This window comes from Sander lucioperca, chromosome 7, assembly GCF_008315115.2.
Source record: "Sander lucioperca isolate FBNREF2018 chromosome 7, SLUC_FBN_1.2, whole genome shotgun sequence".
NCBI lineage: Eukaryota > Metazoa > Chordata > Actinopteri > Perciformes > Percidae > Sander > Sander lucioperca.
The window spans coordinates 19,460,423-19,477,186 of NC_050179.1; the positions used below are offsets into that span (position 1 = coordinate 19,460,423).

Genomic DNA, 16,764 nt, shown 5'->3' on the forward strand with positions numbered 1-16,764 from the left:
TTTCACAGTGTGTATAGTATCCTTAGTTAAACTTTTGATTTCCAATGTGTCGGTCTTCACTGTTAATTTCCTATGGTGCTGAAATGTGTGCGTTTGACTACTTTTTCTAAATCTGTATAGCAACAAGTCATGTAGGCTGTGGTTATTGCAGAAGGCTTATCTTGAGGGTGGGGCATTCAACTGTTTTGAGCACCCACCGGCAGAAACATGAATCGGCACCTATGTATGTTTATATTTGGAATTTGAGTAATACTATTGCATATGCTTGATACATGAAATCAAGCAGTAATAAATGAGACTGTGTGGAAGGTTTCACTTTCACCAATCTTATAGCATTTAGCTATCTTTCTTTATTCACTAAAAAAAGAAAAAGATAACCTCCAGGCAGTTTTATTTAGACAATCATCAGTTTGTAGTAGAAGCTTTCGGTTTGTTTTATCTTTACAGACTTTCTCCTGCTTTTCCTTTTCACAGATCAGTGGGCTTGTCTGTCGTTTCTTTCCTTTCCCCATCAAACAACTTGCAGTTGTATTGTTTCCACTGACTTCATCCTCATTCCTTCAATGAAGCCATCATAACACATTTATCCTCACACTCATGCACTTTGGTACTTGCTCCACTAACATCATCATGTGAAACTTGACTACTTGTGCCTCTCTATCCGTTTGTTTGCATGTGAAGGCCGTCACAGCGTGTAATTTCTTTCCACCTCAGTTTTCTGAACTGAACTCTGTGCTCTGGTCTGTTGTGTTTGCTCACACAATGCCTGCAGCTTCTTGCTGTTGCTGACAGTTTTCTTGATTTGCAAACAAAAAGGTTGTTAGCAGGGTACGATTTGCCAGGGGGGATGCGTGGTATTTCCCCCTTTCTGGTCTATATATATATATGTATCCCCCCCCTCAAAATGACCAATGCTACTTCACCAATAGACCATTATATACATAAAATAGAAGTATTTAAACTAAGTAAAGTGCTGTAACGTGAACAGTCTACAGTGGGATAGAGCGATGAAATCCGAGCGGCAGTTTCTGGTTGTATTTATCCGCTACAGAGCTCCGGGACGCCAGCTACCAGCAGCAGTTGTTTTTCTGCCAATAGGTGACTGTGAGCCGGCTACAGGCTTTGCCAGATGATGGTCCTTTAAAAATTTCAAAAGTAAATACAGGGCCAGTATCGATACCGATACGATACCGATACTTTTTAATAATTAAGGTACTGCATCAAATTGCTAAATCTGAATGAATTTTTATGACCTTTAAGTGATTTTTTCCTTTGGATTATTAATAAGTTAAAACCCACGACAGAATTGTCATATGCTTGTATACATTTGTTGTGTTAACACTGTATCTTACAGCCTTTTTTACAAATTATACAGCTTGCTGTTCATTTTTGGCCTAAAAAATATAGCCACACAGCGCCATTCTTCTGCTCTGTCTCTGTCCTGCTTGTGTGTGTGTGCTGCTGGTCTCTTTGATGAAACCGCAGCGGTACATAGGGGAGAGAAACTAAAACTAAAGTATCAATCTCATTACACTGGTATTGATCAATATCAATACAAATGTTGGTATCGATATTATCGATATTTGTATCGATCTGCCCACCACTACCTTTCAGGGGCCATGGTAGTTGAGTTTAGCCAGAAAAAGTTAGCGTCATGCAGCGATCACAGTTATGTTTAGGCACCAAAACGACTACTTAAATTTAGGAAAAAGATTGAGGTTTGGATTAAGACATTCCCAGGGAACAAGCCTTTCCTGGGTGAAAGTATTTTGCTTTCGCCGCGACGTGATCTCCGCTCTCCGTCTTGAAAGAGCTGTATTTTCCATTGAATATTGAAGTGCATATTTAAGTGTTTGGCATGCCTGGCCGAGTGGCACTATATCCATACAAAAAAAGTGAAACCACCCTCCAGAGTGGAAATCTTAAAAACGCTCCACTGTCGCCTTCCCATCTAAAGGGTAAAAACACAAAGGTCTGCAGCCTCTATTGTTGTGGTGGCTGGTGACCCACCCCATATTTCGTTACATAAATCAAAATATAGAGTGATTACTCGCCCAGGGCCACTCCACCATTGGGGATCCACAGCCTGTACTTGGTCCGGATTAGAGCTGTAATCGGGCCTTAAAAGTTCGGCCCGACAAGGCCCGACCCCGACAAGTACATTTTGATTGACAGCTTTTTAAAAGCCCGATTGCAGCCCGACATTATTCAAATGTATGCACGCACACAGCTATTTTGCCTTTTGTCAAGAATAAGTAATTTCTCATTATGCACATGGTCAAAAGTTTTCCACACCTCAGACTTTGCTTTCTTTGCCGGTGCAACCAAAATGTAATCGCCAGAGGCTCAGGCCAGCCTCCGTTTCACCTCCTCAGCATCCATTTTCCTGCTAATCGAAACGCATCACCTGACCGCTCATAATTTTAAAATTATAGAAATTAAGACCCGTCGGGTTCGGGCAAAGATCTTCAGCTCTAGTCCGGATGGCTTTCAGCTTGGTGATATCTGACTTCTCGTGTGGATATGACGTCCCTCCAGGTACAGGATTCTGCTGAAGAAATTCGGTCCATAAGTCTATATATATTTTGACTGGCAGGACTCCCAGTCCACGCCCTGTTGTGCCACCTCCTTGTCTGTCCAGACAAAATTGTCTGTTTTAGTTTCAGAAGGAAGGTTCTACGCAGGCACGCGGACATGGTGGTGTTGTGTGGCAGTGCTTCACACTACCACCTAGCCGCCTGGTGTGCATACTACATCGAATTTCACACACTTTTGCATCACCATATGCACACAGATTTCCCCCCCAAAATGCTCGTTGAAACGCGGAATAAAAAAGTGATAACGCAACGCCACTTTTGCATTTTCTCTTCAGATCGTTTCCGTCTAAACATAGCCGGAGACAGCACTTGAACAACTTCCTCTGTTGCACTGTGTTTGTCAATGTCTCTGCCCTCTCTACCCACGTAGTTTTGACGACACGCTGCCTCTCACCAGGCCTGAGTTATTGCCATGTCATGCTCTTACAGCCTGCAGTCTAAAGCTCTCAGCGTTAGAAGAGCAAGGACACACACACGGGGAGTCTGCCAACATGGACACATTTAGATCCGTATCCATCATGACAGCAGGTAAACACTGAGACAGCAAACTCCCCTATACATCATGACACAGTCGCGCTCTAATATTCCAGCTGCTGTATGATTTATGAGGTGGCACATGGCTCAGTATTAAACACTGTCAGCTCATATAACATTTTTCTTTTTAGTGATCTCAGCCCTGCTCTTTTCTGTGTGGAGTTTGTGTGTTCTCGCTGTGTTTGTTGGTGCTTCTGTTTCCTCCCAGAGTCCGAAGACATGCAGGTAAGGGGAAAATGTGAATCTAAATTAACTGAAACTATAACTGTGTTCGATGAATAATGATTGATACTAAAGAAAAGAAAATAGTTTGGTGGATTAAGGAACAAATATCGCAATGCTTTTCTAAGATGAATATGTGATACATTTATTTTGTTTGTTTTATCATTATGAGAGGGTCATCAAATAAAGGCTGACGTGGATGGTGTTTGACAATCAGTTGTATAGTTTGTTTGGACCTGCTTGGTATACCAGGTGGGTTCAGTTCATTCTGTCATGACAAATCAGTCACGATAATGTGATTAGTCAGAGTCTAATGAGCTGTGAATTACAGAAAAGTGCTTTAAGTATCCTGTAATAGTATAAATCACACATACATTATGAGGCACTGAGTATAAAACAGTGCTAATGTTTTTGAAATCATGAGTTCTTATAATTAGGAAAGAAGTGAGAGACAGTAGATCTCACGCCCTATTTTGTTCACTTCAAGAGACAACATACAAAACTTGTAGTTTTCTTAATTTAGATCTTTGTGCTGCTCTTTTTATTAGTCATGAATACATTTAACTTTACTTAAACATTTACATTAACATTTAACGATTTATTGAGCTACCACAGAAAGTTCCAAATAATCGGTTTCAATCAAATTGATTACATAGTTCATTTAAAGCTGCTATAATCAATATATTATATTTACAATTGATCAAATTTTTACTTGTATATGAAAGGTCTCGCTGTGACAAACCCACAGAGAATAACCACTGGACTCTTTCCCCTCAATGTTAAGAAGTTTTTTAAGTGTCTTTCAGCTCATTGTTTTGGTCTGCAACTTTACAGTTTTGATTCAGTCCCACAGCTCTTATTAGTGCTGTTTACAGCAGCAGGCATGTGTTTTAAGAACATGACCCACTGTGCACTACATGTTCTGCAGTCCGCAGACAGACAAAGTTTGCGACTGGCTGGTGAACATAGTGGTGCATTTAGCAGGTAAGAGGTAGATATTTCTCTCGGGAGTTGGTGGAGACCAAAACAGAGTTCAAAGAGAATGGCTATTGGATTTACATTCATCAGGTGGCCAGAAACACCACTCCAAATTAATGCTGGATGTGTAAAAAGGCAACTGTTTCCTAACAAGTTGTCATAACTTTACATGGTAAATATATTCCAATGTTGTCTTAACAGCTACACAACCAAAGTATCAATTAATGCAGCTTTATAAATACCCAAATATTTCATTTGATAAAAAAAATAATTTTGTTCATGTTGGAATCGTCAAAGTATGAATGTGTTGATTGCATTTGAATCCTTCTACAAAACCCAGGGGATGACTTCATGACCTGACAACTGCCCTGATGTGATGTGGAAGTTAGCAACAAATGACAAGCAAAATGAGCAAAAGGAAATGTTATCATCACTGCAAATGACAAGTTAATACCTAATTATCACACATTTCCCCTGAGGAGTTGCCCCAGCCTTAAACTGTCTGGTATCCATTATGCTGTTTAACATTGTTAAACCCATCTGGTACTTCCAGCATATATACACAATGATTCATCTCTATTTAGCATGCTGCCTGCTTCACTACCACACATTACACCTACCTCCTTTCTCTTCACACACAAAACATCACTCACTAAACTATCAACAGCAACACTGGTAAATAGATGGAAAAGGTGGAGGTATCAGGTGCCCACCCAAATATTTAAACGGCTGCAGTGCAAAAGTAAAGTCAGCAGGCTGTGGAAAATGATAATGAGTGAAGATCTCAGATATGAGCCAGAGGATACGCACTACTGTAAAAAGGGTGTGTATGTGGGAGTGTGACATACTGACTGGTGCTAGCTAATTAATTCAGATGGCAGGTGGAGGATGTTTTGTATTGGGTATTCATTAGCAGCCATTGGCAGGCAGGTTTCCTTCAGATGTTTCTCTGAGGGCTCAGCCAGCGGCGTTACTGAAAAGAACGGACTGAAAGGGAAAAGACGCCTGAGCAACCTGCATTTGTGACCAATGCTCACGCCTAATGGGAGCTGACAGTATTGATCTGACAATCTGGCAGCAAAGCAGGTGTGTGTTATTCTGTGTGTAATATTCTGTGTGTCTGGGCGAGCAGGAAGAGTCTTATCAAGAGTATCCTGGAAGCGGTTGGTTATCTAATGGCCAATTGAGACTTGCTGTCTGGTCTGTCTTGTCTTATCTCACAGTGAAATAGCTTTTTAGAGGCATATATAAAGAGATATCTGCAGGTCTGCTGGCCTGGATGATGAACACTGGCAAAAGGTGGAGCTGATCATAGCAGGGGCGTGTCTAGAATCAAGCAAGGGGTGGAGATGTAATATCAAATGAAGCTGCTTCTGCCAAAGACTGGGTGGGAGGGCCGTGTGAAAATTGCAAACCTAAGAATATAATACATCATGTCGCCGACTTGTGAGTGACGTCAAGATCTCCGACCTCACAGGTTTTTGCGCAATGAAATGTGTCAGTGGACACGGGTTCATCTTAGACACATACATTTTATTTTAATCATTAGCCAAATCAGACTCATGGCCAAGGTGGTACAACTAATGTCAGCACAGGATGAAAGCAGTACGGTACAGAGTCCACTCATACATTCCACAGTACCTTGGCAATGATGCTGCAGAGCTGAGGTCCGTCCTGGGTGAGGGACAGCAGGTTGCTGATGGCACTGCCGATGGTGTGAACGCTGTCCGATGAGTCAATCTGTTTGATCAGGAGCTGCGAGGAAGATCAAACGTGCACATTTTTATTTCGGACCCAGAAATGCAATTCACATTGTCAGTAGCTGTTGCTTTTGAATGCTGTTTAAGTGTCTTTAAAGAGGTTATTTTTTTTTAAAGTGGATTTAAGACACTACTTGCAGGACTTTTCTGTTATCATGGCATCTTTTAAATTAACCTTGTTTGTTTGAAGTCTGTTGTTTTCCATGGCGCCAAACTCAGAAACAGTTGCAGGATAATTGGATTTTTTTACATTATTTCATAAATCCCAAATGATATCAGTAGATAGCATGGATAAAAGGCTGTGTTTATTAGAGAAACACTTAAATCACAGTGTGTATGTGGAATCCAGTGAATGGTAAAAGTAAAATCCAAGATGGTGCTATACTGTACAGATGAGAATTCATTACTATAAAGTTTACTTTAAAGTTTCTATTATTTTGTTGATTCACCATTATTATTCCTGAAGACAAAATGGGGTTCAAATGCACCAAAGACTAAGTTACAAAATCTGCAGTGATGGATTTCAACATGTGACAGAGCACATTTGGAGGATAAAAATAGGAATATATTGGGTAAATATTTCAGAGCTGGGAGTTATGATTCAGTTACATACCCGGATCTCATTGGCTAATGCCATGTCAATCATGTTGCTGAAGGAATCACTGACATCTGTAAGGATCTCATGGATGGCCTCCCTCATGGACTTCAGAAAGAACTCATCATCAGTGTGAAGGCACCTGTGGGTGAAGGGACATTTTGGATTATGTTCCACATAAATCCAGCTGTTTACTATTTTTTCTCAAGATTTTCTTTTAGCGTTTAAGAGTCTTACCTCTCTGTAATATTGGTCAGCTCCATACACTTTTCCAGCAGAGATTTCTCATACTGCAAGAAAAGGAAAAGGAGAAACACATGATGCTGTGATGTGACATTAATGGCTTTGTGCCAAGATGTATTCAATATAATCTGACTTTAGCACAACATTACTGCATTTCTTTAGGTGTCAGTATCAGATTTTTCAAGATGTATGACATTTTGATCATTAATATAGCAAGTTTTCAAAGGGCAAATGTGTAATTCAGCTGTTTATCAACAGACCAGCCCTTATGAATGTGGAAGTCTATAATAAAATGGATAACACCCATTTATTTATGGGGGAAATATGATTACAACTTTTTCACAACATGAATTTGAAGAATTAAATATAGGTTTTTATTGAAAGTGGGCATAAACGTCACATTTAATTTCAGCAGTGACACCACGGCCACTTGATGGCCAATTGATGGCTTCTCTTTCCCTGTTGTTAGACTGATATGCCCAGACAAAATATAAAGGTCTTATTCTAAAATTATACTTTTTAAGTAACTGCATGAAAAAGTCCAAAATATATATTATTGGTGTGGCAGGAAGTCTCAATGCCTGATTTGTAACTTCCTATTTTGTAACCTTGATGCTTTTAAAGGTCCCATGACATGCTGCTCTTTGGATCCTTTGATATAGACCTTAGTGGTCCCCTAATACTGTATCTGAAGTCTCTTTCCCGAAATTCAGCCTTGGTGCAGAATTACAGCCACTAGAGCCAGTCCCACAATGAGCTTTCCTTAGGATGTGCCATTTCTGTGTCTGTAGCTATTGAGGAGGAGAGAGGGGGGGGCAAGGTGGAGGGTGGGGGTGTGGCCTTGTCCAACTGCCACTTTGCTCATTTGAAAGCCATGATGTCTCTCTCTCTTATGGGTGGGCCAAATTCTCTGGGGGGCAAAGCAGAGAAAGGGGAGGTAACCTTGCTCCTTATGACATCATAAGGAGAAGATTCCAGATCGGCCCATCTGATCTTTCATTTTCTCAAAGGCAGAGCAGGATACCCAGGGCTCGTTGTACACCTATCGCCATTTCTAGCTACTGGGGGATCATAGACAGGCTGGGGGAACGCATATTAATGTTAAAAAACCTCATAAAGTGAAATGTGCATGCCATGGGACCTTTAAGGCTGGTAAGGACCCCAAACTGGCTTCACATACTAACTACTTCAACAACCCACAGTCACCTTCTGCATCTCAGGCGGTGTGCTTCGGGCGGCGCCATACTCGTGCACCAGTGAGCGCACGTGGCAGTTTGCCCTCACGGCGGTGCTGTGGACCCTCTGCCAGCGTCCCTTCTCTAGTCGCTGGAACATCTTGCCGAGCTCCGTGCTGACCACCAGCGCTCGGCGGAGCAGCGTCTGCAGGTTGTTCCTGGCCACGTGGTCCCCTGCACCGACCCCGGAGGTCACAATCAGCTCTCCCTGCTGGCCGTCCTCCTCCACCCCGATGGGTTTGGCCTGGAGGACACACATACACTCTACCTCTGTCATGTGCCGGAGGTCCTCCATCCAGCGCTGGACCGAGTCAACCTGGAGAGACTGCATGCGGGTACTGTGGGAGAAATTAACACACAGAAAAATAAAGCAAGTCAGACATAGTATATTCATTTTGTGTCACAGGGGTTTAATAGCAGGAGAGAGCTGTGTGTGAGTACAGGCTAAAAGTAGAAAAAATACAGGACAGAGATGTGGATTTAAACTTAAGATGGTTGATTTTACAGGCACACACAAACCTTTAAAATGCATCAAATGTTCCAATTTTAAACTAAGTTGGAGATCTAGTTTGCCCATATGGAATGTCTTTTCTTTTCATATTTGGATATATTCGGGCTGTTTATGTAGATCAATGGCCTACATAAAGATAAGGTCATACAGACCAGAGTTCATTCGCCTTTATTGATCGGTGTACGCAGAGAAAATTCATTCCCTGCTAACAAGTTGATTTGCCGATAGAAAATCGATAAATTGACCGTATGGTTTCATAGCAGTTGCTCATTATTGATGGAAAAATAAAAAGTACAAATTACTGCACAAACAGAACCACACTAGATCAACAAACGTACTCAGTATCACACAGATACTGTGTGTGTGTACATGTTGAGGACAGTATCGTCTGAGATCCGGGAAGTCATTTGTGCTGACCGGCCTGCTGACTAAAGCTTGAACTGATTCATATGAGAAAACTTTAATCATCTTTGCCTCCTCCACAAGAAAGAACATATGCAATTAGTAGAAAATTAAAAAAGTGGTTACTCATAAATTCAAACTGGTTGTTAGGACAATGGCAAATAATTTAACTTGGCCGTGCCACCCTTGTAGCCTATATTATTCATCCTTCTCCTGTCTTCTTTTTTATAAGAAAGTCGAACCCGCGGTCGCTGCACCGAGGAGTAAACCTCTATACATATATGGGCGCCCGCTCTACCAGGTGATCTAACCAGGCGCCCGGTTGTGTCTTTTTTTTTTAATGGCATTGCCAAAACCAAAAAGACAAGAGCAAAAGTGTAAGATATGGATTTAACCGTGTGTTTGTCTGGTCTAGCCACTAAAATTAGCATGCCTAGCTAACTAGTTACCTACAGTATGTTATGTGGAGTGAGGAATAGTGGACCCAAACGCAGAGTGAGAAGCAGGCAGGAAGGCAGGAGAAGGTTTGTTAGGTCTGATTTATTAGTCCAAACACCAAAATGAACAAAGGGAGTCCCGGATGAAGCAGCAGGCAAAAAACGATTCCCAAAACAAGAAAAGGCATCCAAAAACAAACCAAGGGAGTCAAAAACCAGGGAAATACAGGAGGGGAAGAAACGGACCAGAACAGACACGGAGAACACACAAACTCACACAAACTCACACAAACTCACACAAACTCACACAAACTCACACAAACTCACACAAACTCACACAAACTCACACAAACTCACACAAACTCACGGCACCAGGACACAAAATGATCTGACAAAAGACAAGGGGAAGACAAAGACTAAATACACAGGGTAACGAGGAAACACAAGACAGGTGACACAAGGATGGGAAACAGGTGAAAAACATTAGGGCAATCACAAGGGTGGGAAAACAGAGAGTAAAACAAGACAAGACAAGACAGAGAACAGATTATCAAAATAAAACAGGAAACTAAGCAAAATACAGAACAGAAACAGACTACCAAAATAAGATACACACCAACCCATAACACAGTAGTAACCAAGCGTTACTTCCAAGACCAACAGCGTTAGCATAAATTTAACAAACTACATTATTATGTGGGGATACTGTGTGTAATAGTCAGCTTACACACTCACAATACAAGGTATGCAGCATTATACCGTACTTATCTTTATTTACATACATTTCATCAACTGGTGTGGATGCTGACTTTTTTCCTGGGACCTGGAGGCTTTAGCCTTAGTCTGTTTCTTCTAGTCTGAATTAGCATGATATAACAAAGTATGTAGCCATCAAATTCATACCTTTTTTGCATATTTGTCATTGTCAAACGAGTTAGCTGAAAACAATTCAAAGTCAGGTGGAGACAGTAGAGTTTTCAATCCACTCACAGAGTTCATGTTAGTTAGCTAGCTAGCATAGCTAATACAAATTGCCAGTGACAGTTGGGATTTTAGTCGGAAACAGCGGCAGTCGCTGACTAAAAATGTCAAGGACCTATTGTTTCAAAATTACTGGGAATGTTATGTGGAAAATCTGCCACCGCTATCATTGTAAACTGCCTACGTACCATGCTAAACTGGAAAGCTTAACAGGTGTAACAACAGGAATTAAAGGTGATGGGCTTAGACAGGGGTCAGTTATAAAATATGAATCTGAGCGGAATTAGTTGTTAATTTAACGTTAAAATTAAATGAACCACATTGCTTAAAAATTTGATATAAAATGCTGTTTTTGATGAGTGCAAGTATGCGTGACTTATGTGGGTCAATCCTCCTAAAATGATCATTTGAGCCCTCATACATGCAAATAAAACCCACACTCCTCTCTACAATAAAATTCCATTTACCACGTAATATAACTGCAGCTCTAAAACCACCACGGCATTCCTAAAATCAATGATGTGTACTCGAGGTCAATTATCCACCAATGGGTTTCTACACTTGTTAGTTTAAGCATTTCCCCAAAGCTTGGAGACGGCTGCGCAGAGCAAACACTCCTCCCCACTTCAATCTCTCCCAGCACTGACCCTAATGAACGCAGGCTTAAGGGGGCAAGCCAGAGTCCTGCATCCAGTGAGCCAAAGCTCCCTAAAAGTGGACAGGTCGATGCCTACCATAGCCACCTCTGCCTTGAGTCAATACATGAGAAAGGGACTTTAATGAAGCTTGATATTTTTCCTCTTGGAAGGTTGCTGGAGACATTGGGATATTGCATTGGTATTGAATATTGGTTGACCTGGCTGGTTTAAGAGGAGCATTGTTGCTGTGTTAACACTCAAAAACAAAGATTTGTCATTGACCAGCATACGTCACATTAACAGCTTCAAGGCAGGTATTGGGTTTCAGCTTTCAGCCAAAGCTGGTTATACAGGACAGAATCTTTAGAAAACCACAGCTCCAATTATATCTAATCCACCATCAAACCACACTGTTTACTGAAGAAACTCGTGGAGATTTGTCAAGTGAAGAAGATTAACTTGGGTGACACGGAAGGACATGAACATAAACTGCAGACAGTTTTAATAATTAAGAAAAAGAGTCACCAAGAGAATGCACAAATTATTGTGCCATCTATTTTAGGTGAAGCCTTTCTTTAACGGTCTTTAATTTGATGTTCAATTTAAATAAACAATCAAAACTTAAATAACTAACCCTAACCCCAGAAAGCATATTCTTTCCTGCAACTCAGAGCATTCAGTTAATATGTTTCAGAAATATTGAGTAAGGAGACAAAATGCACACACTGACACGTACACAAATGCACATACTGCATACGTATATAAATGTTGTATGTGGAATAACAATCCAAAAAGTAGTCAAATCTGTCGAATGCAGAGTGAGGAAGCTCACCATTTCAAAACTCTCTCCAGCAAATAAATCTCCCTCAATTTGGAAAAGGATGAAGATGTAATTAGCTGTGAATGTAGACTAGAATAAATAACAGCACAGTGTTACGCAGTGCAGTAATCATTAATATGGAGCTTGTTCTGCTAAGTGGAGTAAATGGTTTCATAGTGATCATCGTGACTCCTGAAAGTGGATGACATATGAGTTTTGCTTTAAATCTAGGCAATTAAAGAAAATAATTTCTCCTAAATGTTCCTTGCAAATAAAATACGCTTCAGTTTTTTTTCTCACATTCGAAAAACCTCTTAAAAACCACTCCGGTTCTCAAAATTTCCTTTTGTTAGAGATTAATCGCACAGTGGTAAATAACATAGTGGTTCAAACTAAGTGAGTCAAATTAGCCACAAAGAGCTTGATCACCAGTCACTGAAGAGGAGTTGGAAAGAGCTCTCACTTCTTAATTGGCATCAACTTCGTATACATTACACCCAATCAACCTACACTTTAACCATTTTAACCTCTCCTTTTTCAAAAATAACATTGTGCACAGCTATCAGTTTTCATAAAAGTGTTTGTTTACATGTACCTGTGTATATATGCAGTCAATGCCGTCAAGAGCATGCCAAACCTGTGGGTGGCAGTATAACGAGAAGCTCAACCCCACGTTAGCCAATCAGAATCCCAAAAATAGCAACAACAGCAACGGATCACTTCCTCTTTCTCTCTCTCGGCTGCCTGAACCTCAGTTCGTCTCAGTTTACATGCAAATGTGCAAACGAAGATTTCCCAAATCTCCACTCTGGCCGGAGGTTTTAGAAAGACTCGTTTTCAGAGGCAAATTCTCCGTTTGCGTGTAAACAAAGGGCACAAACGAAGGGAAATGTCTCAGTTTTTCAAAATAACCATGTACGTGTAAACTGGATGACACAGAAACAGAGAAAATATCCAGATTTGGTTATCATAAATTGCTATTATGTTTTATCAGGTATTTCATTTTTCCTAATAGCGCCAAAGTGACACTCTGAGTCTGAAAATGTATAAACAAACAACCAAATCAGTCTAAAATGTGCATCAATATGCAAACTTCTCTTCATATTAAACCCAATGTGGCCATTTCAAACCCCTTTTCCACAGTTATATAACAGCATCACATGAGGATGAACCCATCTTGATTTACACGCCCAGCAAGCCACAAAACCCCTCACCACGGGCAGAAAAAAAAGATGATAATAATAGGCTTGTTTTCCAAAGGAGGGGAAGCGGTGCACTTCAGCTAGCAGTGAATGACAAATATTTACATGTGGGGCCAAGAGAGGGTCAGGAAACAGCAGCTCTATTATCCAAGACAGGGATCCTGATGTGGAGATGAAGCATCCATCGTTCTCATCTGCTGGTGGCTATCAGTAAACTGAGCCGCGGTGGCAACAGCAGAGATAGGCACTGGTTTGTAAGAGATGTCATTGCTTTTTTGTTTTTTTAAAAACGGCATTGCAAGATTTAAACATGTTTTTGTACCAGGCTTGGAAGTTTATTCATTTTTGTTTGTTTTTAATATCAAATGTTCTCTTTGTATTATGATTAGATTCAACTTGAGATACTGTTAGTTTTTGATTGTGTCATACTAACAAAACATTATTAAACAAAAGTGAATTGAAAATACCTGTAATGCTCACCTGAAGTGCTAAGACTAAAATTGAATTAGGGCAAAGAGATTGCAATGCAATGTGTCCTAAAAAATAAATAAATGAAAGATGAACTAAATCAATCTGAAAATTGGAATTGTAGTGGGTAAACATTGCATAAAAACAAACGTAAACCAGGAAGAAGAATAAAATCAAAAAAGATTAAAAAACGTTAAAAAAGAAGAATTACATAACCCTTGTATGTTATGCAAGCATGTATGGTGTGACTGCGATACAGGTTTAATCCTGTACAGATTTACAAAGGGAATCAGGTTTGTGTGCTGAGTTACTCACTCTTCCTGTAACACATCAGGTGAAAATGATAATGTGAGCTTTTAAATGATTTACTTTTTCAACTTTTCCTGTGCTTGAGAGACATAAAGAGAGTTGTTCTGCTGGATGAGTCACTGAGAGGCTGCTGCACTGACTGTTCAGCTCCACAATCATCTGTCCCTAACCCCAACTCCACATTTATGAAAGAGTTTGTACTTAGGCATATAGTTGTTTATGGGGGGAAAATACTGTGTATTTACAATATACAATCTACAGTATATCCATTTAATTTACATTTCATTACATTGCACTGACTTGCATTGGACTTCGGCTGATATGTGGCTTGGTTTTCTGACATTTCTGTATTATGTTAGCCTGGTTGACACCAGACCCACTCGCAGTTGTAACTGCGAATGGGTCTGGGAGAGGTTCATTCACAGCCCATTTCCAAAGGGGCGTCACCAACGGACGGCGCTCAAATGCCTATCGGTGCAATTGGACAGACCTAAAACCAATCAGAGCGATGAAGGAGATGACGCTTCAACATCGGTGCGCTATTGTCATTGTGTAAAGCCCGCCTCAGTGGTTGTGATTGGTGCCTCGATTTGGAAAAATCGGAAATGGGCTTGAATTGGCTCTTGGCCAGACGGACTTGCAGAGCAAATCTCAAATTTGCTGGAAGTTCGTCAGTGTTTTCCTAGGCTAGTAATATGTCAGAAAACCAATGAAAAGGATATATCAGACCCTTTTCAGAAAAGTCTGACTGGATGGTCACATATTCGAGTCGGAAACTCGTAATTATGATAACTCCGGTATGACGAGAATGCAGCATAAGGTCATAAGTATTTAAGTACAAAATACGTAGTAGCCATGTTCAAGCAGAGTTCAGTCACAAAACCAAACAGTTGGTTAAATGACTACATGCAGCTACAAGGAGTTTTTAACTGGTTATGAAACTGTCATAATACTGATGCCTCTAAATGACTTACATAAACAAACGAGACCATCAGCGAGAAGATTTGCTATAGTTATTCTTGATGCCTGTCCCCGGGTCCAATTCACAGCAAAATCTAACAAACTGATTTTCTGCACGCAGAAAAAATAGTACTTTTTAAAGAAAAATTGTATTACAAATGTGTTGTGTCTTTCTTTTACTCGCTTCCAAAATAAATGCACGAGCTAGCCAGATCAAGATCTTTACGACACGAGGCGGTGGTGCTCATAAAAACACTAAAGCTTTCGTCCATAGGGGCCGCCAAAATCATCACAAAAATAAAAGTTCCTTGTAGTTGCTTTAATATGCAACTTATATCGTCAAAACCACACTCACATACACACACTTTATTCCAGAACGATAAGCCGTCGTAGCGAGAGCAAACTCCAGCGCTGACATAGCGCTGTGGAGATAGTTCTACTTCGATAGACTACAGCCAACATGAATTCAATGAAATACATGTTTTAAACAGACAGAACAATTTGCATAAAAGTAATTGCTATTTAGAATGGCTTGCTGGTTAAAGCCAGGGCTCATCACAGATGTGATATTCAGACATTCAAGTATACAAGACAAGTAAAAGATTTCATATTCAGGTGTAAAATGTTATTCATATAACAGTAACCCATTTTCAAAAAGCTTCACTCTGTGACATGCGGCTGCTTTAGAGATGGAATCATCTGCTGACAGCTGGGGGAAACCCTCGCCGAGCAAAGAGAAAGATAGACACAAAAGTAACACATGCGGACAAAATCCCTCATCACAGGATGTGAGTCACTTTGTTTGAGGCTAAAAACAGCAACCGTGTAAGCATGGAATCACACTGTAAGCACTAATCCCTTAGCGTGGGCTGTCTGTGGGTCATTCGCTAATTGCATCTTGAAGATAATGAAAGTAACTGACAATATATATGTGCTTTAAACCATAGTGATAGTCACATCTTTGCCCAACACCTAGCTCACAGCGGAGCACAGCGAGCAGCAGACGGCATGTTTGAAACCAAGCAGTAGCACCTGTTGTCACTCATGTGTGGCAGTTATTGCACAGCAGGAACTATTTTGTTCTTCAGGGGTGCTTGCCCATTACTAGGCTTGTTCTACGTATCACTAGAGGCTTTAAATGATTTAGAAACTATGTACAACACTTCATAGATCATGAGCACAGGTTGAGTATGCCTGCTTCTCTTCGCTCTCACTGATGTTTTGAATTAAAGTAAGACGCCCTGTGTGGCTCAGTGAGTCCGGTTTAAGGAAAGTGTGTGAAATTAACATGTCGTAAAATACAGATAAGGGGCTCCACAGTTAGGACTTTGTGGAAGAAAACACTAGAAAGGTGGCCAGTTTTACATTGAGTTTTAGGATTTGGTGAAAGGTTTAAATGTAATTTAAAAGCTGAAACAATTTGACTATTTTGACAGTCACATTTTTCAATGCCAAACATTCTCTTAATTGTGAGAATGTGCATGCTTTTCCTCGTCTATGTGACAAAACAAGCAATACGATGGCGTCCCCTTGGGCTTTAGATGATGATGATGATGGGCATATTTTCTGGGGCAAACGATTAATCAATTAATTGAGTAAATAATAATCAGCAAATAATCGCACATTAAAATAATCATTTCTTGCAGCCCTATTTTAATAATTTAAGTGATTTAAGTTTGACTAGTCTATATGGACAACGTTTCATTTCTGGGATTGCTCTGGTGCCGCTGGAAATTCCGCCGGATGTCCCTCATGTTGGCCGGATGTCCGTTACCTTCGGCTTTCTTTGTGTTGGAATTTTAAACTCCAGTTGATTACTATGGTTAACTGCTCTTCAGATCTCTGCAGGGTAAATCCATAGACAGTATATAA

General features: G+C 40.4%; 1 protein-coding gene across 2 annotated transcripts in view; it reads right to left on the reverse strand.

The window, feature by feature from the left end:
• LOC116046824 (protein inscuteable homolog) overlaps positions 1–16,764 on the reverse strand; it is a 60,402-nt gene that overhangs the window by 20,248 nt on the left and 23,390 nt on the right. For both annotated transcript variants that reach the window (XM_031295259.2, XM_031295260.2), the window contains exons 3-6: positions 8,136–8,502; positions 6,924–6,976; positions 6,705–6,828; positions 5,973–6,086 (exon numbers count right to left, since the gene is read on the reverse strand). In XM_031295259.2, the coding sequence (XP_031151119.1) occupies positions 5,973–6,086; positions 6,705–6,828; positions 6,924–6,976; positions 8,136–8,502 (658 nt within the window). The remainder of the gene's footprint in view (positions 1–5,972; positions 6,087–6,704; positions 6,829–6,923; positions 6,977–8,135; positions 8,503–16,764) is intronic.